We start from the raw sequence: 18093 nt of genomic DNA on the forward strand, positions 1-18093 counted from the left end.
TTCTATAGTATAGAATCATGAGGGGCAAATATGAAGGCCTAACTTGTTGATATTAGCTATGAATTGTATCTGTACCATAAAAGATAAGTGCTGTGTATTGAACACATTCTGAGTTTTAAAGTGTAAGATTTTCTTTCTTATAAACCTTTCCAACACACGCTCCGCATAGTTAAATGCTCTTTTGCTGAACCTGTAAAGAAGTTTGGGTCCCTCAACTTCACCAAAAAGGAAAGTATGAGTCTACAATGTAACAGAAGTTAGATGTTTGACTTACTCATCTACCACAAGCTGCTCCCTTATCAGACCTTAATGGCATTTATAGTTTACCTGACTTCTTCTTAAAGCCTTTAAGGTCGATAACATCATAGCAACATTTTCTTATAACTTTCAGCGGTTTCATGGGTTTCGATGGTCACATACTGGTTGCATGACAGGAAAATACATCGAGAAGATGAGGAAAAAAATGAGTAAGACGTTCATGATGATATGGGCTCTTGATTAACTCTCTGTATCCAGTCAAATTGTCAATTCGACTTCCTCTCAGGACCAGGACCTTGTCCCTCTTTGATGAAACAGGGCCATGATTAATATTACCAACATGCAACATGTCCGCATGGCTGCTGTCTACATTCTGAGCCCTTGACCGGCAAAAGAAGCACCCGGCCACAGCTGTTTCCCAGCGTTCTCCCCCAGTATTGGACCGATTCCAATAACTGTTGTCCTAATTACTCATTTAGAAACCAAAAAAAGAAAGACCTAATTTAAAATAGTTGCAGACCACCTTCAAAGAGCCACGCAAGCAACACGGAAAGATGAATATCGGTTTGCCTCATTTTGATAGCTATATCCCAGCTTTATTTATAGTGTTTCTGTTTGTTTTTGCTTTAAACTGATAGCAGACATAAGAGACGACAAGTAGCGAGGTTAGTGAGAGGAGGAATGACAACACCAGAGATGCTGCACAACACGATGTCAACATTTTAAACACTAGCGCACCACAGCGTCCCCACTGATCTCACGACAGGTCGAACAAATATTTTATTTAGATATCAACTAAATAATAAAAAGACCTACGATAACACCAACTGGATATCATATTCTACTAAAAGGTTTTTAAATTATTTTCGTCATCCCTTGAGGCTGTGACACACTAGTCACCACTTGCCAGACAAGGAGATATTCTGAGAGTTGTTTTTTTTTTTTTTTTTTCTCTTTCACGATGAAATGTGGATAAGAGTGGTGTGGATAGTGGGCAGCTGTCAACAAATTCCACAGCTTCCCGCCACCACTGATCAATCAGTCCCGTGTATGAACCACAACAGTGCTGACCCGCTGGCGAGAGCTGACATTAATCCTAAATCTTCCAGTCAGTGCGGAGGAATGACAGGACACGATGTGGTGGTGGGAGCGAACGCTGATACAGGCTCTAACAAAGGAAGGTGCTGATGCTAATGAGTGGATCTGTGGCTCTTTAACGAGCTTGCATCGTTTGATGTCCTAATTTGTAGTGAGCTGTGTCTCAGGGGTGCAGGATAATGAGCTGGCCCGGGATTCCCAGGGCAGCAGCTTGTGTAACCCACCTCATGCAGGGGACACTCACTCCCACAGAGTGTGAGATGGAAGCATAGCAGGAAGGACATATTCTGAGTCTCTGAGAGGAGGGAGGGTGTGAGGGAGGAGGGTGAAGAGGTGGGTACATGTCATCCCTGCTTGATGTGCTTGTTTGTACACACCAATCATTGAATCGCTGAAACCAAGTGAGAAAAGCTTGTGTTCTCTGTGACAAATTGACCTCAGGCAACAAGAACACTCACAGAAAGAGGATATAGAGAAGGAAAGCCAGCTAGGTGGGAGGGTGGAGAAGAAGCAGCTATGGAGAATAGAGTGCAAGTGCTGTTAGAGTTTATCCTGAACTTGCCTGACCCTCATGTCCACCAGAAAAGATTACCCTCTATAAAACCTTCTCTCCTGCGCCTAACTCAATCAAAATTTGCCCTCTTTTTACTGGGCAACCCTGAAAAACATGGCTCCTGGCGCACTCCAAAGCGAATTAGCAAATGTGGAGCTCAGTGACCTCGGTGTAGACCATCCAGCGAGTACGCGGTGCGCCCTGCCACCCCCACCTCTTACTGCTGCGTCTGCATGGCTGCATTAGTCAGGCTCAAATGGGTTTTTTTCCGCCATGAGAAGCAGAGCATGACATGCGCTAAACAATGGCAGGCAGATGACGAGCCAGCTCCATTTGATGATGGTCTCTGCTGACGCGGACGCTTTTTTGATGTAGAGGAACAGGCTGTAAGGGCACCATGAGTCATTAGGGGTGCACAGGTGGCCCGGGATCTAATGAGTCACATTTGTGCAACACTAACATGCAAAGGGATGAAAGAGAGGAAAATGTGTTTGTTTTAGATTAAATCTGTTTAATTTAGCGTTTCAGCATATTTAAACCTAAAAATTACAAAAAATCAAGAGGGGGACTTGGTCCAAACAAGACAACACAGTGGTCTTTAAAGGAATCGTATCTGATGGAGAGTTTTGCAGATTATTTCTCTCAGGGGTGTGTTACTTAACACCTGCAAAGACCAGAGTGTTATTTTAATGTTCCCAACATCTAATCAGAGTGAGAATGACACTGCTGGTGTTTCTTATCAGTCTCACCTATTAACACTGCCCCCCTCTGGCAGCTGACTATCTGAGTTGGACTTCTGTCAGTCATAAATTAAGTAAAGGCAGGAAGACTGATGCCATTGGAGGGATTTAGCTCCGTATCAAACAGCACACGCTGGCTGAGAGAGAGAGAGAGAGAGAGAGAGAGAGAAAAGCTGCAAATGCACTCTTAGAAGGCGGTGAAATGGTTTTTCCTCACGTCTTTTACTTCTTTATTTCCCAGTATTGATTTCCAAAAAAATCTAATTCTAGTCAATTCATCACAGGAGCCACAACAATCCAAATAGTACCTGATCTATTAACTGCTCACCACTGAGCACCGTTTGAACGTTTGACCTTCTAACACAGCTCATGACATTATGTTGACATTTAAACTAATCCCTCCCATGGTTCTTAATCCCAGTGGCCGAGCGTTGCCCCGACCCATCCACTGAGCTCAAGCCCTTTACATGCACTCACAACACGCTGGCTGAAAAGGCGGCAAGACAACGCAAATCTTGATATCCGGACGAGGCAAAAGCACCATGCTTTAGTGAGCTGGGGGTGGGGTGGGGGGTTCATGCAGGTGAAAGTGCTTCTAATTATTAAGTATTACAGTAAAATAAAATGAACTAGTTTGTGTCGGTCGTGTACGACCTGAGTATTCATCCAAAAATTCCTAAAAAAAAAGAGTTCCCATAAATGTGTACACAAACCAGTGTGATATTCTGCCCCCTGCCTGAATGACCTGCCTTTAATCCTTTTTAATCCCAGTTACTGGGAATTACTAACACACAATAAAACTGAAACATCAAAATATATGAACGTAGCTGGTTATTTTAAAGCAACGTTATACAAGTTTCATCAGATTTTTGATGCTACGCTGACTTGTGATCAGCAGAATGATGCTTCTTTTCTTCCTCCTCCGAGCTCCGCACACCTGTTTCTGCACTTTGTGATTGGAGTTGGTTGAGACTCACGCTAGCTTGTAGAGCTTCTTTCAGGCACAATAGGCTAGCTGGGTATTCTCAGTGTAGAAGTCACAACAGAGGTGACAGAAGATTTGTGTATGGAGGAGGCTGAGAGGAAAAACTAGCTGTTTGCAACCATTCCCATCATTATATTTTTTTTTTTCATCGAGATGTTTGAAAAGGCTTTGAGGAAAGAATTGTAGAAATACCTGTTGTGACTTGTGTATGAGACGCACACACTAGGGGAGTAGCATGAGGACCGCCAGATTTAATAGAAGTACACTCCATTTTACATTTGACAACTACTTGACACATCATATGACAAACTACTCCAGAGTTGAGTCACTTCCATTACTGCTGCTTTTATGTTTTAGCCTCTTACATACACTGCATTTATAATTGTGTGAGAAAATAATGCAGTTCTGTTAAGAGATATATTGTGTTATATTGTAGTGAAGTAAAGTCTGCAATTTCAAGCATGTTCATACAGGTCCAAACATAAAAACGCAATGAAGTGCGAGGTACAAGATGACAACCCATTTATTTAGTAATACATTCTGCAAACTAGAAATTTTATTCAAACTTCATAGGCTAAAAAATGAAAGAAAGGAGGGGAGGATGGGTAGAAAATTTAAGGGGCAGGAAGAGAAATGCATCAATTCACAAGCAAGGAATGCAATTTGTTCAATGGACAACACAAAGAGTACAACTTAGTTTGGGAAACAAAGCTTTTTTCAACATTTTTCCTTTTTTTTTCTGCCATTCCTTTGGAGCTAGAACATAATACAAAATATACAGTTATTGAACTTTGTAAAATAACTTACAGAGGCCTCTGAGAAGCATTCGAATCAACATTGACAATACTTATCTACAGCACTCTAAAGCTATTCTCTTCAATGTAGTCATAGCAGACATGAATGTATGGATGCACATTTTGAATGCTTTCGAGGTTACCATGTTAAAAACGCTTGCATTTGTTAAACGTATGACATCATCTGCAGATGAAAAAAAAAATTCAATTCAAGATTTTTTTCAACAACAAAAAAAAAGAGGGGGGGGGGAGGAGACAAAGAGATGATCGAAAAGTTGTACCGTGTCACAATGAAAACAGAGTCGATGTATTGAGTACCCAAACCTTTTTTAAGAGTGTAATGTCCGCAGCGTTACTCTTCCTCATAGTGTTTTTGTTGACAAGTTCTTTAGGGGGCAAAAAAACAATCGGGTAAGGCAAATCGGTGAGCTTATTTATGAGCTGAAAAAGGGTGAGCAAAGTGAGGCTCGGGTCGTCCTGTGAGGGAACAAACGAACCACCGTTGCTAGGGGTCACACAGTAAAACGCCACAACTGAGGTACATCGATATGTACAAGAGGGCGCAAGCCATTCCAATCTCTTTTGCCAGGTAAATCTTCCTACAAGAATATACAGGATCTATTCCAGGCAACCAAAGGTAACTCTGTAAATAGCTTTATACTCTTTTTTCTTCTTCTTCTTCTTCTTTTTACAATAATATTTTCTGACAAAGGCTGATTATACAGATGATCAGTCCACATGACTATTGAGTCACATATCTAAAAACCCTGAACTCTTTTCATACAATTCTAGATTTTGGAGCTAAGTGAGCATCACACAAGTGGACAAGTGGGTGTAATTACACAGGTGAGCAGTGGGAGGGGCTTCAGCTTAAACAACAAGGCCAATAGTGTTCCTAGTTACTAGAGTAAGTCATCGTTCGCAGTATCCACTAAAAGGGGTTTTGTTGACATGATTAAAAATTCAGTCACTTACTATACATGAGTGCAGGGCTTATCTTACTCAATAGATCTGGGACGCTATCAGGGTTTTGGGGGAACACCACAAGAGAACCGCCTCGTTTGGATCTACAGAACACAAGACACAAACACTTCCTAAAAATGTTATGAGGTATTTTAGTTTCATTAAAATAGAAACAAAGAGTGGAGCTTTTTTTTTCTCATTAGGAGGGAAAGGGATGGTAACTTTACGTGAACTGAAGTAAAACAGCCTTCCAGATGAAGGCAAAGACACTATTCCAACAACAGCAAATTATCAATGTGGAAAAGTTCATTTCGACATTTTTCATTCGATGGAACAAGATGTTAACCAGCGTCACCTAAAGGAACGCTACGTATCAAACTTCTGGAGGGAGGGTCCAGGGCAGCGCAGGGATGTCAAGTTGTAAAGATCAGGTGATTGATCCAAGTTACACAGAAATATATGTGTTAAATAAAAATAAATGCAGAAAAACAATGCATGAAATGTTCCTTTGAGTGTCAACACCTACTAACAGGCAGCTGGGTGCTGAAAACTTGTGAACTGGACACGGTGCACTCGCCTAAAATATACAAGCAACGCAGCCTAAAGAAAACAGCTTACAATATAAACTGCATCAAAATAAAACTATAAAAAGGCATTTTACAATGCTTTTCTGGCATCATCAAACACAACTAATGACTTTTTTTGACGTGGTAGTGTATTGGTATAGTGAGTTTACAAATGTTTTGGTCGAGGTACAATTAAGTATTCTAACACCAAATAGCCATTTTAGTCTGACTTGTTTTGTTTTTTGTTCACTGATACGTTTTCATGCACAGACACTGAATAAACTCCTGTTTCAATTTTTGTTGAGCCATGGCTGTAACAGCGCACCTAAGGAATACTCTCAGCCATTCATGTTTTTACAGCTTCTGTCAGAGACCCTGTAGAATTTCCATTGTGAACTCATTTAGTTTACATGAAACATTCCTATCCAAAATAAACTTCTTTAAGGCATATTAAACACGTTCAGTGCACATCCATACCTCACGAAACATTACCGTTTTAAAGTCAAGCTTGCAGACTTCCTGTCTTTTTTTGTTGTTGTTGTGCACTGGCATCCAACTGCCACATCAAATATTTGTATACACTTTACTGCCCCCTGTGGTCAGAAGAAGTCTGTATTGTGTACATGCAAATAAAGCAAGTACCTGCTCATCGAAGTAAACGCTGTTTGCAACAGGTAACCGACTGTGACTGGACATTTCTAGATAAAAACATCTCAAAATAAAGTCAACTCTCTAGCATCTCAGTGATTTTAACATAATTCACCTGTTTTAGTATGTTCGATTCTCCTCTATAGTGATGATCCTTTTGTGTGGACTAAGCAGTTACAAAATGTAGCTTTTCTTTGGCTTTTTTGCCACTAAAGCAGATTAGAAAGCAGCTCATTAGTGAAAGTTAAACGTGTGAATTCTGTTTGAAGGAATTGCAACCCACCACAAACCCAAACGCGGCAAAGTAGTTAGGATTGTCATTTTGCTACATTAAGAATTAAATTTTTTTTGTATAAATGTAGCTAATGGAAAGTGTAGTTCATCTTATGACTGTCACAAAACCATTAATCTATCCACTCCATGATGAAACAATCACATTTCATCCCTAGCAACAAAAAAAAAAAAGAAAAAGAAAAAAAAAAACTAACTCAAGCAACATGATTTATTCCTTGAATGTTTAAGTCAAAAATATATACATACATAAATTTCCGACAATGCAATTTTAGACCCCCCCCCAAAAAAAGGCAGAAAATTAATCTGAAATAAAACCATTTCTCTTCAAGAAATATATCTACTGCTTGTGGTAAATACAGATTTAATCAGTGACTCAGAGAGAAAATTAGCTGAAAATCAACTCACAAATCATACACTATAGCAGCAAACTGTATGGTGGCTTGTGTTGCCAGAGGGGAGGGGTTTAAGTAGAGAAAACCCAAGGGGAGGGGGGGGGGGGGGCATTAAAAAAGGTGCTATACAACCATGAGAAATCATTGCAGTTAGCAGATTTGTTCTGTTTGAATGTCCAAATAAAGACTGTAGGGAAAAAAAAAACAGTAGCCTTTTATGCTTTAGCATCAACATTTTATCCTATTATCACACACTAGTAACGGTGATCTTCTCTAAGTCAGTGCTAAGCTGTTCATATCAGTCAAATTCCCAGATGTTTGTAGATAAAAGCTAAAATAGTATCTGTACCATATACAAAAATTAATCTTGTGAAAAAAACAACAAAAAAAATAAAAGACTTGGCATAGGCCGTCATAAAGCTGAAACAAGTGATTATAAATCATATGGCACCCACAGAGGGCACTGGTAACGATGCATGCTTAAAGACAGAGAATGAAGCATGACACAAATCATGTCTGAACTAATCAAGACCAGCTGCAAACTATTTGTTGTCCAAAGTTAAATGGACTACTTGTGTCATCTCAGGTTACCGTATAAGTCCTCGTGTATAGCTTGAAGTTGTTCAAGTAGCATAACAGGATGTAAACTCTGTTATCCCACGCTTTTGGAATAAGAAGTAGTGAAAAGCCTGTTTGAAGTTGATATGAAACACCAGCTGAAAGCGGCAGACCACTGGTAAGCATCGGGATAGTGATTCCCTTCAAATCCAGAGTCGCGCATCTGCCTTTACACCAACATACGTGCGCACATACATACACACAAGCACCCACGCACGCTTGAGAATCTACTCGCACAGACAAGAGTGTTAACAAGGGGTTTTCATCAGATACCTTGAAGAAATGAAAAAAAAATCGTTTTTCCACTTCACACATCCAAAATGACTGAGAAACATTTGTTATTTGAGCATGTACAGAAAAACCACTTACAAAAATAAAATACAATTAAAAAAAAGCACAAGGAAAAAATAATTAGGATTTAAATGGTTTGATATAGAGAGCTTAGTGTGCTGTCAACTATACAATTTACCCGTTTCTTAAAAAGAGCATAGACTAACTTAAAACAAAAACAAAACTGAAGAAAAGTAAAAGCGCAGAGACACTGTGCCTGGAGGATAAGCAGTAATATTCACTGGATAGAAATTTGTTAGGATTCCAGAAGAGCAAGAAAAGGCAGATAGTGCATAAAAGGTTCTCTTTTTCATTTCTTTCATTTTTTAACTTAAAATCAAGCTGCATTAAATACAGGCTGTTTGTACAGGACAATTGCACTTCACAAAAACAGAAATATACAAACACACACAAGGAAATGTGAATCAAATTAATTACAGCAAAAAATCTTACTACTTAAGCTGATTATTTAACAAAAAAGAAAGAAAACCTTGTGGACTCACTTGTTATGGATTACTTTAGAGGAGAGTATTAAGATGGGTGAACACAAAAGGGAGACAAGACGGTGGGGATCCTGAACTCCAGAGTGGACTGGTGCTGCACTATTCCGGGTTTGTGTGCATGCAACTCCTCTTCCTTTTCCTCTTCCTCCTCCCTTGACATTCCCTTCTTAGAAACCAAAAGCTCAGAGTGACGGCGAGACAGACTGCTGAGCTGAGCTGCTGTGGGTCTTGAGAGGATGGTGGTTTGTAAACTCTATGCTGTGTTAGTGGTAGGGAGGTTGTGTTACCACATGTCATCTGTGGACGCAGAGTCCTTGATAAAAGAGGAGAGGAAGGACAAACCCTTCAGACTCTGGCTCCAATTCAATGAGATCTCTATAAAAAGCTGAAAATGATTTGAAGTATTTACAATGCAAGCTAAAAGATGATAAAGTCACCCAGGAGTTGGCACAGATATCTGAGCATCAACACCACTTTGTGTCAGATATTTTTTTTTATGTTATGGTTAATATTTCTGGCGACAGATGATCTGGAGATGAAAACCATTTCATCATACGTTGAATGCGTAAATTTAACTCAAGATGGCTACAGAAAATACTTGTTACTGTTTGGTTGGCACGTGTCTGTTAAATCGTGTTGATGCCTCATCATAATTTGGCCAGTTAGATGCAGAAGGGAAACAATCTTTCAACACATCACTGAACGCATCTGCTTTTGCTGATGCAGCAAATGTTCTGGCAAACATTTGCTGATTTATAAGTCCATCAGCAAAAGAGATACATTATCATTCATTTGGAGTCCACCTGGGATTTTAAGAGCAATATTCACTTGCTCTTAGTTCTGCTTGTGGTCTCTATCATCTCCTGAGGGAAATATCTCCTGCTAAATGCTTCACTGTCTTTACCAGGCAGCTGCTAACACTGTCTGCTTTACCACTTTTCCACTAAAATATGAGGAGGAGGAAAGACAGAAGCTCCTCGGGTCTGATCTTACTGAACCAGCATCTTAATGGGAAGTAAGAATAGTTTATCTTCATATTTCTTTATTGTGGTATTATTATTGTCATACAATATGCAATTTTTTTTAAAGTGATCTTTTTAAAAAAGGATTTTCATTTGTGTCACTGCCGCATCTTTGTCGTGGACCTCATCCTTAATAAAAAGACAAAATCCCATCTGAGTAGTACTAGCTGTTCTTCTGAAGTGTGGTCCTGCCTGGCGCAAATGTAATGAACCAGAGTCACTTGATGCCGAGTTGACACTACATGAGTTTGCACTTGCAACTGGAATTTAAAGGTCATCGGCAAAAAACCCATGTGAGAGTCGAGATGACTTTTGCTCCATGAGTCAACTTTGCAATCATGCTAGCTGGGAGACTCGCAAAGCTCAGATATCAACAGGGCGAAATATGTTTGTATTGGTTGGAAACGAGATTAATCAATCATAGTGCAAGATGCAGCACAAGCTGCGGGAGGGGCCATCTGTATCGCAACACCGAGCAATGTTGCAGTGGTCAACATCCAAAAATACTGAACAATTCTGTAAACAAGCTAACCAACACGAGCGCTAAAGACAACATCTATTCTTTAACTCGTGCTTTTTTTTCCCTTCGATGGTGGCTCAGAATGTGAGGAACGCTCATTTCTGTGGGAAATTCCAAGATGGTGCAAAAATATTTCCTTTTCACACACGCAATTCTTTTTTGTTTTTTGCTGTGTGACATATCGGTGTTGAGACAGATACAAGACCTAACACTATGTTGCATTATGTAGCTTTGAGGGAGCAGCTGTCCAGGCCAGCTGACTTACGGGGGAAAAAAGCAACAACTAATTTTGGGCTTCATAGGCTAGTAAAGCACTTGCTTCTTCAGCTCTGCAATAATTTGTACATTTAAGGCATAATAATTAATGAGGTTATAAGCAACCGTTGTTATCTCTATGGTGCATATCCCATTTTTAATGGTGAAAGACTACAACTTTTTCCTTAAGTTTACAGCCTAAAGCTACACTGAAGAAACTTCTCAACCTGAATGTTTCCTTCAATGGCAAAATCTAGTCTGCAAACAAGTCAACGATATCTGACTGAAAATAGGTTAAAGATACTCAAGAGATGTTGTCAGAAGTAGATCAAAAGAGTTCTAACTCCAAAGGTTAAGTACAGTAATAAATACTTTAAAAGATACAGATGAGCCACTTTACACTCTCCAGACATCTCAAAGAAGCCAATAAAACTTCCTCCATCGAAAGGATTGTGTAAAATGATAAATAATAAGTCACCCATTTTATATAACAGCTTAACAAATACAAAGAGAAGGGACTTGGCTTTGAGGATATCCTCAGCTGTGTGAGAAATTCCATCTTTATAGAAGCACAACACATGAAAACAAAGGGCCAAATTTCACTGTAAAGGACTAGATGAATTAAAAGGAGTTTGCCCAATCAGGTTTCGAGATTAAAGTTTCAATCAAAAAGATCTAAGTGAACAAAGGAGAGATGAGCTGTGTTCTCTTTAAAGTGGAATGTTAGAGAATGTTTGTTTTTTTTCACCCACACAAACACAAGATCATTTTACTTATTTTGTCTTGGGCCTTTGATTCGAGGAGCACCGCTGACAGCAATCAGCTCATGTGGTAGAAGACATGGTGTTTCTGGCACAGGACCTGCACTGATGCTTTGTTCTTCTGTCAGAATGACGCAAATGGATGTGACTTAAGTTTCCTTTGTGCTGTTTAAGTGAAAAAAAATTGTACCATTTTCTGCACCTGAATCATTCTGTTTAATCTGGGCAGAAGGCAAATGGACAGGTGAATAACTCATGGCAGTCCATCCGCTGTGATTATTCACCTAGACTTTATGCACATTACAACAAACCTATTTCCTACACCAATCTTGAAAATGAATACTAATAGCATGCATAAAATTGGTTAAGGTTTACTGGCCACAAGTCAAACTCCATGCATGCGCCAAACAAAGCATTCCCCTGAAGGAGTTTCACATTTAAGGCGACAGGCTGCGATACTTACTGTGTCATCACTTCGATAGGGATTGAGTTTGTTGTACACCGCTTCAATAACACTTCGTCTGGGAGGAAAATGAACACAGAAATATGAGTTAGTTGTCATAACAAATAAATAATGTTGTCAGAATTTGCCATTCATTTAAACCTCATGTTACTCACTTGCTTGCCAGCTCTCCTCCAGGAGGGAGGTTAGGGATGCTCTCAGATGCTAACGTTCGCATTACATGGACCAAATCTGGCACACCTTCATCTCCCTGCTTTTTGAGGATCTCTGTTGGAAAATAAAACAGAAGTTTATCAAATCGGCATTTGAAAGCACAGGGCCTTACTAAAAGTACGGTAAAATTATCAGAGCATTCTAGCATTGTACTTCATGGCAACGGCTAATATTTTTAGTCTGAGCGTCTCTGCTTGGTGCTACAAAAACATCATCATTTTCATTGACAGGGTTAATAAGGGAACAAGTTCTATCTGAAACAACGCTACATGCAGGAGAAGCATTTCTCACTGATATATTTTAGAAACGTATTCACAGTTTACTGCTACTCTCTGATGAATCAGATTGAAAGGGTTTTTCACCCAAAAAGTGTACTTTGCCATATGCTCAGTAGTTAACCACCACTTTGATTTTAGCTAAAAATAAACTGCAAAATGTCTTGCTTGAGTGCTTGTTCGTGGAAGTGCCAAGCATGACCAGCTAGCGCGACGACTGTCATTTTTACAATAACTTAAGTTTGAATTACCCGCAATACACTGATTGCCAGCAACACGCATCTGTTTTTAGTAAAAGCAAGTAATCTTAGTCTTTGTGACGTATAACATTACATCACGTCACTGGGAGCAGCGTGAGAAGCAAGAGCAGGTAACGATATGGACGTGAATAATGGCGCAGTGACTTCTTTGTGATGGTGAGTTACTGAGCTCCCAGCGTGGTTGCAAGCCCAGAGAGCAGTAGATTGATGTGCTGCACATATGCAGCCTGCAGATACGCGGCCAGTAGATATGTGCCCCAGTCATTCTGAAATGTCATGATTTCAGCCCAGGCTTCACGATCCATGGAGCGACGAACTTATAATTACTTAAGCCAGATTTTCACAATTCAGCAAACACTGCCAAAGCCTCACTACTTAGTTTTGAAGGTTAACTGACGACGATGGTATCTGTATTGAAAATTACATTTGCACTGTTATTGGCAAGAATTCACCTTGAATCCACCTCTAGTAAGGAAACTGAATGTGAAGTTTTGAAAGGGCATGGTGGGAATTGGAGTTATTATTCAGGTTGGATATTCAGTGTAGTGACCTGCTCTAGTGATCACAATATATAAAACTAACTTATTGTTAAAGTTACTTCAAACTTACTGTTGATTTCCTAACGTTCAGATGTAGTTTAAATGACTTTAAATATTACATCAGTATAGATTTGGTTGGATTAGACAGAACATAACACACACTGTATCTTATACACTGTTGGTTTCATATGAGGTGGCACTGCTGATATTGCTCTAGAATCATGAAGTGCACCCCCCCATGTGTGCTGCCTTCCCATTAAGTCAGCCCACACAGTGACACCTCAGTAAGAACAATTCACCAAAAAAAAAAAACTTGCATTGTATGTTTTCTTACATGTTATGATTACATATGCAAATGAAATATGCATACATTTCCAGAAGATAAAAGTTCCAAGTTCAAAAGTCATGTTTTATGTTGTTTTTACAGAGGGGATTTTGATTATCTACTGGAATTAAATGTTCTATAAATAATACTATTCATAATGTACTTTCAAACCCATAAGTAAAAATTTCACAATATTACTAAAACTGAAGTCTTTAAGAACCATATAAGCAGAGATGGTTGGTTCAGAGGATGAGGAAACCTTTTTAACACATGAACACATCTTTATCATAAAATTTACAAAAAGTACTACACAGATCATAATGATCGAACACAATCCTGTTATGCTACTTATTTGATGATGTTGATTTTTTTTTTTTTTTAAGTTTTTCAGATCTATACTCATTTAGTGCTCAACGCACTGGAGGACTGGCAGCGATCCAGTAGGAGGCGTCCGGCGGAACACAAGGCCGTGACTTACAATAAAGTGATCAATCAAAAGACTGAAGCCTTAAGCTACCAAAAGAATGCAAACGAGGGAGATGGTAAACATCTTACTGTGTATTTTGAACAGGGTTTTATTGAAGTTATCTGATCGAAACACATTTAAGATGCAAAAATGCCCAAAATCTAAGCACTGGCCAATGCTGGAAAAAAAAGGGTTTTCAAAGGGGCGAGATGTCTCACCCTTCTGTTTTACCATTTTCTGAAGAAAGTAACTGTCTTTGCTAGCCAATGAGGCAATTTACATGCCACAGGCAATCCTGAATGTACAGCCTTACTCAGCTTGCCAGCATCACCATCACACTCTCTCTTTATGGGCTCTAGCATCGGCTAAGGGAAAAAAAACAACAACAACATCGATATACAATCCAAAAGGCACAAATATACTGATTCTATGCAAAATTAAGATTGCATCCATGGCTCCATATGCAACTGTTGCCTATAATGAGCGTGCAAATTCATGTCATCCCCCATCAAACTAGATGTTAAAGTCCTACATTATTTAAAACTTCAGAGGTCATAGAGCTTATACTGAACAGGAAAAGACCAAAATCCGAAGGAAAAGCAAAGACCAACTCAAATAATTCTTCTAGCTATATCCCACTTTCTCTGCTGGGGTAAAAATCATATTGTATCTTTTTATGCCCTTACCTTCTACTCTGGACTCAAGATATTTATCCAGCTCAGCCTCCCGTTTAACTGCTTCTGGAGATACCTTTGGAGCCCCAGGAAAGCAGATTAAAACAACGCTCATGTTGTCCCGGCTTCCCTGTGTAAAAATAAACAAGAAACAAAAAGATTGTGATAACCCTCCACAGTACTCACACAGTGTGAATAATATCTCAATGTATATTTGTGAAAATGCAATACCTTGTACAAGCAGGTGTCAACAATTTCATTGCTGACTCGTTCAAGATCATCTGTCACCTCTAGCCTTGACCTCACAAAGTCACACAGTTCTTCGTTGGCCATGACATCCCAGATGCCATCACAAGCTAGTATAATGAATTCATCTTCCCCCTCAGACCTCTCTATTGCATAAACTTCGGGCTCAGGAGAGACAAGTTGCTCTGTTGGACCTTTTCCATGCACACACTTGTAGTCGAAGTCTCCCAGGGCCCGAGACACAGCCAAGGACCCATTAACTCGCTGGATCATAACTGAACCACCGGCATTCTGGATCCTTTCCTTCTCCAAGGGGTTGCTGGGTTTGTGATCCTGTGTAAAGAAGTGCACAGCTCCACCACGGCTGAGGAGTCCTCGCGAGTCACCACAGTTAATAAAGTAGACATGGCTTGGTGAAATCATCACTCCCACCGCAGTGGAGCCACTGCGGTCCACGCCGTGCTTCTTCTCAGAGATGGTTCGCATATGTTCATCAATCTGTAGGAATCCTGTGCGGATCCCATTCTTCACGCTATCCACAGAGGGGTTCTCCTGCAGAGCACTCTGGAAGTCTGAGTTGCTGGTGATGTGCTCCAGCAGGTGCTCACAGCAGTACTTGGCCACCTGAGAGCCAGCATGCCCATCATAAACAGCGAAAAAGGACCAGAGGTCGAGACCATGAGGCAAACCAATTACTGCAGTATGTGCATCCTCCATTTCAACTCGCCATCCCTGCATACTGCTCAGACCATACCTCAGGCTGTTACCCTCACCGTGGGAATTATATTTTTCCATCTTTGGTTTGTCCAGAAATGCCCCCATTGTGTCCCTCTTTAAACCTACAAACATTGACAAAAAATAAATACATTTTAGATGAATGGTGGAAATGTAACATTAACAATACAGCCAACAATTTCCAAACTTACTGTAATTATAACTTATAGCCACATTATAATGCAAGTAACAACATTAATATGGCTACATTAGAAAGACACATTTCTCTAAAAGATGCTATCATCAATAGCACTTCTTCCATCCATTTGTGGCAAAAGATTACAATCTTAGAGCTAAAGCCGCCTGTTCTAGCCTAAAAATAGTAATTGTTAGACCCGTGTATATATTTTAGCAACATATTATGAACACTGCCAATGTGATCCAACGTCCTTTAAAATCTGCCTGATCGAGTTCAATATTCACAAAACTTATACGATTTAACACAATCAAATGTGGTGTTTCGCGCTTAAGCGTCTCTCTGAGATACGCAATGCACGCCACACGGGCAAGTCGGGTTAAAATTAGTTAAAAGCTTTCGTTACATGCATACAGAGCTAACACAAGCTAACGACTGACCAGTTAGTCGATAAGCATAATGTCGCGGATCTGACACATTGAATAGTTGCTCTTGATAAGCTCACGTATACCGCGAACCCGCTACCGAATGAAGCATTAGCCACTTGCCTGACGGGGAGGATTTATCTCTAACGAATCTAAACCACATCCCAAATAAACAAACAGCCTTGCCTATTTGTGGGCCTTGACCCTTGTCCCTCGGAGCTAACTTTGACAGGCCTCCCTCATCCACGGTTTGCTAATGTAACGTTCAGGCAAGGAGAGCCATCGGCCCTTGCTAGCGACATGGCTAAACGTTAACGCGGCTATGTTAGCCAACAGCTCAACGGTCCTTAAATGTTTACTGGCTCAAGAATAAATATATTTTGACTTACCAAATGTCCAAAATAGCGGTTGAAAGCACCGGGACCTGTGACAGTTTAAAGGACTCAATGTTACTGGCCGCAGTTCACACCACGGAGGGAAACTTACGCCGACGAAACCTGGGGTTTGCTGTGGTTTAGCTAGGCTAGGTTGGCCAGATAGCTAGCAGTGAGCAGTCGTCACTCAAGACTCAAGTGCATATAAATTGTGGAAATGCGGAGGTTCCTCTTTGCGTACGACCTTGATGCATTACATTATCTCAGCTGGCGACCTGAAGTATATGTTAACAGATTTTCTAGGTGGTTTGTGAGGCCAAGCCAGGGGGAAGCTGAAACGTCTGTCCCAGCCTCTCCACTTGACAGCTTGACAGCTTGCTAGCTACCGTTAGCCGCTGAGGAGCACAGAAGCACGGACTCAGGGCCCGGATGTTGCAGGTTGCGTACTCGAAAACATGACATCATCCCTTAAGAGTTGGGGATGCTCAGTATGACTGCAACTGCCTGATCCATAGACGTCATGCAATACAACTCAACTGGAATGAAATTTAATCGCTAATAAAAGCAATTGAATCAATTTTTGAAGAAATATATACAGTATATAGTATATATTGGTTTTTTACTGTTTTGAAATGCGAATATTTATTGGTATACAAAAATATTATAATTGTTGTTGTTGTTGTTATTATTATGATTATTATTATTGTTATTATTATTATTATTATTATTATTATGAAATAAGAAAACATGGTCTATTATACTTGAAAAAAATTATGATAATTGGAACTTGAAATGGAAGCTTAAGTAAGAGTTTCCTAGGGAGGAAGGGAAGCTGCACTTACACATAGCGATAGCGGGCCTCATGCATGAAGTTTCTGATGCACAATGATTTTCTTTCACACCAAGAGACTTTTTCTTTCGCGCTCAACTCAGTCTTTAGTTTAATCTAGATAGATGTCAGGGGCAAAGGGTCACAGACATCTTGCAAGATTCGCTTCCTGTTCGTAGAGCTAAATTGAGGGCTCTGAAAAAAAAAAATCCTAGTATGTGTAAGAACTGCGGTCTTTGGGTCAGGTCATGAGGAGATCTTTTTTTTCTTCTCAGTTCTGAATTGTGCATTTCAACATCAACCACTTTAAGCAGCTACAATGTAATTGTTGAGAATTGAAGATCATTTTGTCAAAACCCATCGCTGCCAAAAAACAAACAAACAAAAATAACAATTAAGTTTTAGCAACAACAAGAGGGCAGGAATCCTTACAGATTAAATAAAAAGCAGGGACATTTTTGGTATGTCTGATTGTGTGCTTGTGTCAGTTGTCAGCTTAGTCATGATGTGTTGAGCTGTTGGTGCATATTTAATAATTGTTTAATTATCTAAAACCTGGGACTGTGGTGTATTCCAGCACTATAAAACGTGAAGGAGAGCGTTTGAATAATTGCTGTATGCCGGTATGGGATTTATATGGAATATATTTCACTTCATACAAACTTGAATACTTCATACTTTGAATACTTGTAAATCCACTGGCTATAAATTGTTTACATAGATCGATGATGATAGAAAAGCATGTTTAAAACTACGGTGATTTGCATGGTCAATGGTAAATATATCGGACAGGA

The 18093-nt window shown here is 39.8% G+C and overlaps 1 protein-coding gene across 4 annotated transcripts; it reads right to left on the reverse strand.

Annotated features, from left to right (window-relative positions):
• Positions 1-3895: 3895 nt before the first annotated feature.
• On the reverse strand, positions 3896-16882 carry ppm1aa (protein phosphatase, Mg2+/Mn2+ dependent, 1Aa). 4 transcript variants are annotated; one of them, XM_086182252.1, is made up of 6 exons: positions 16220-16333; positions 14747-15600; positions 14528-14645; positions 11919-12030; positions 11764-11821; positions 3896-9055 (listed from the first exon to the last, which is right to left on the reverse strand). In XM_086182252.1, the coding sequence occupies exons 1-6, from the start codon at positions 16257-16259 to the stop codon at positions 9026-9028; spliced, it is 1212 nt and encodes a 403-aa protein (XP_086038378.1). In that variant the 5' UTR covers positions 16260-16333; the 3' UTR covers positions 3896-9025. The 4 variants fall into 4 exon arrangements, with proteins under 4 accessions (XP_086038378.1, XP_086038379.1, XP_086038381.1 ...); XM_086182253.1 differs by lacking the exons at positions 3896-9055; positions 16220-16333 and adding exons at positions 9063-11421; positions 16486-16882; XM_086182255.1 differs by lacking the exon at positions 3896-9055 and adding an exon at positions 9063-11421 and having other exon boundaries at positions 16283-16407.
• Between the last annotated feature and the right edge of the window lie 1211 nt (positions 16883-18093).

This window comes from Aulostomus chinensis, chromosome 17 (assembly GCF_037954235.1).
Source record: "Aulostomus chinensis isolate RoL2024-O1b breed Wild chromosome 17, RoL_Achi_v1.0, whole genome shotgun sequence".
Classification (NCBI taxonomy): Eukaryota; Metazoa; Chordata; class Actinopteri; order Syngnathiformes; family Aulostomidae; genus Aulostomus; species Aulostomus chinensis.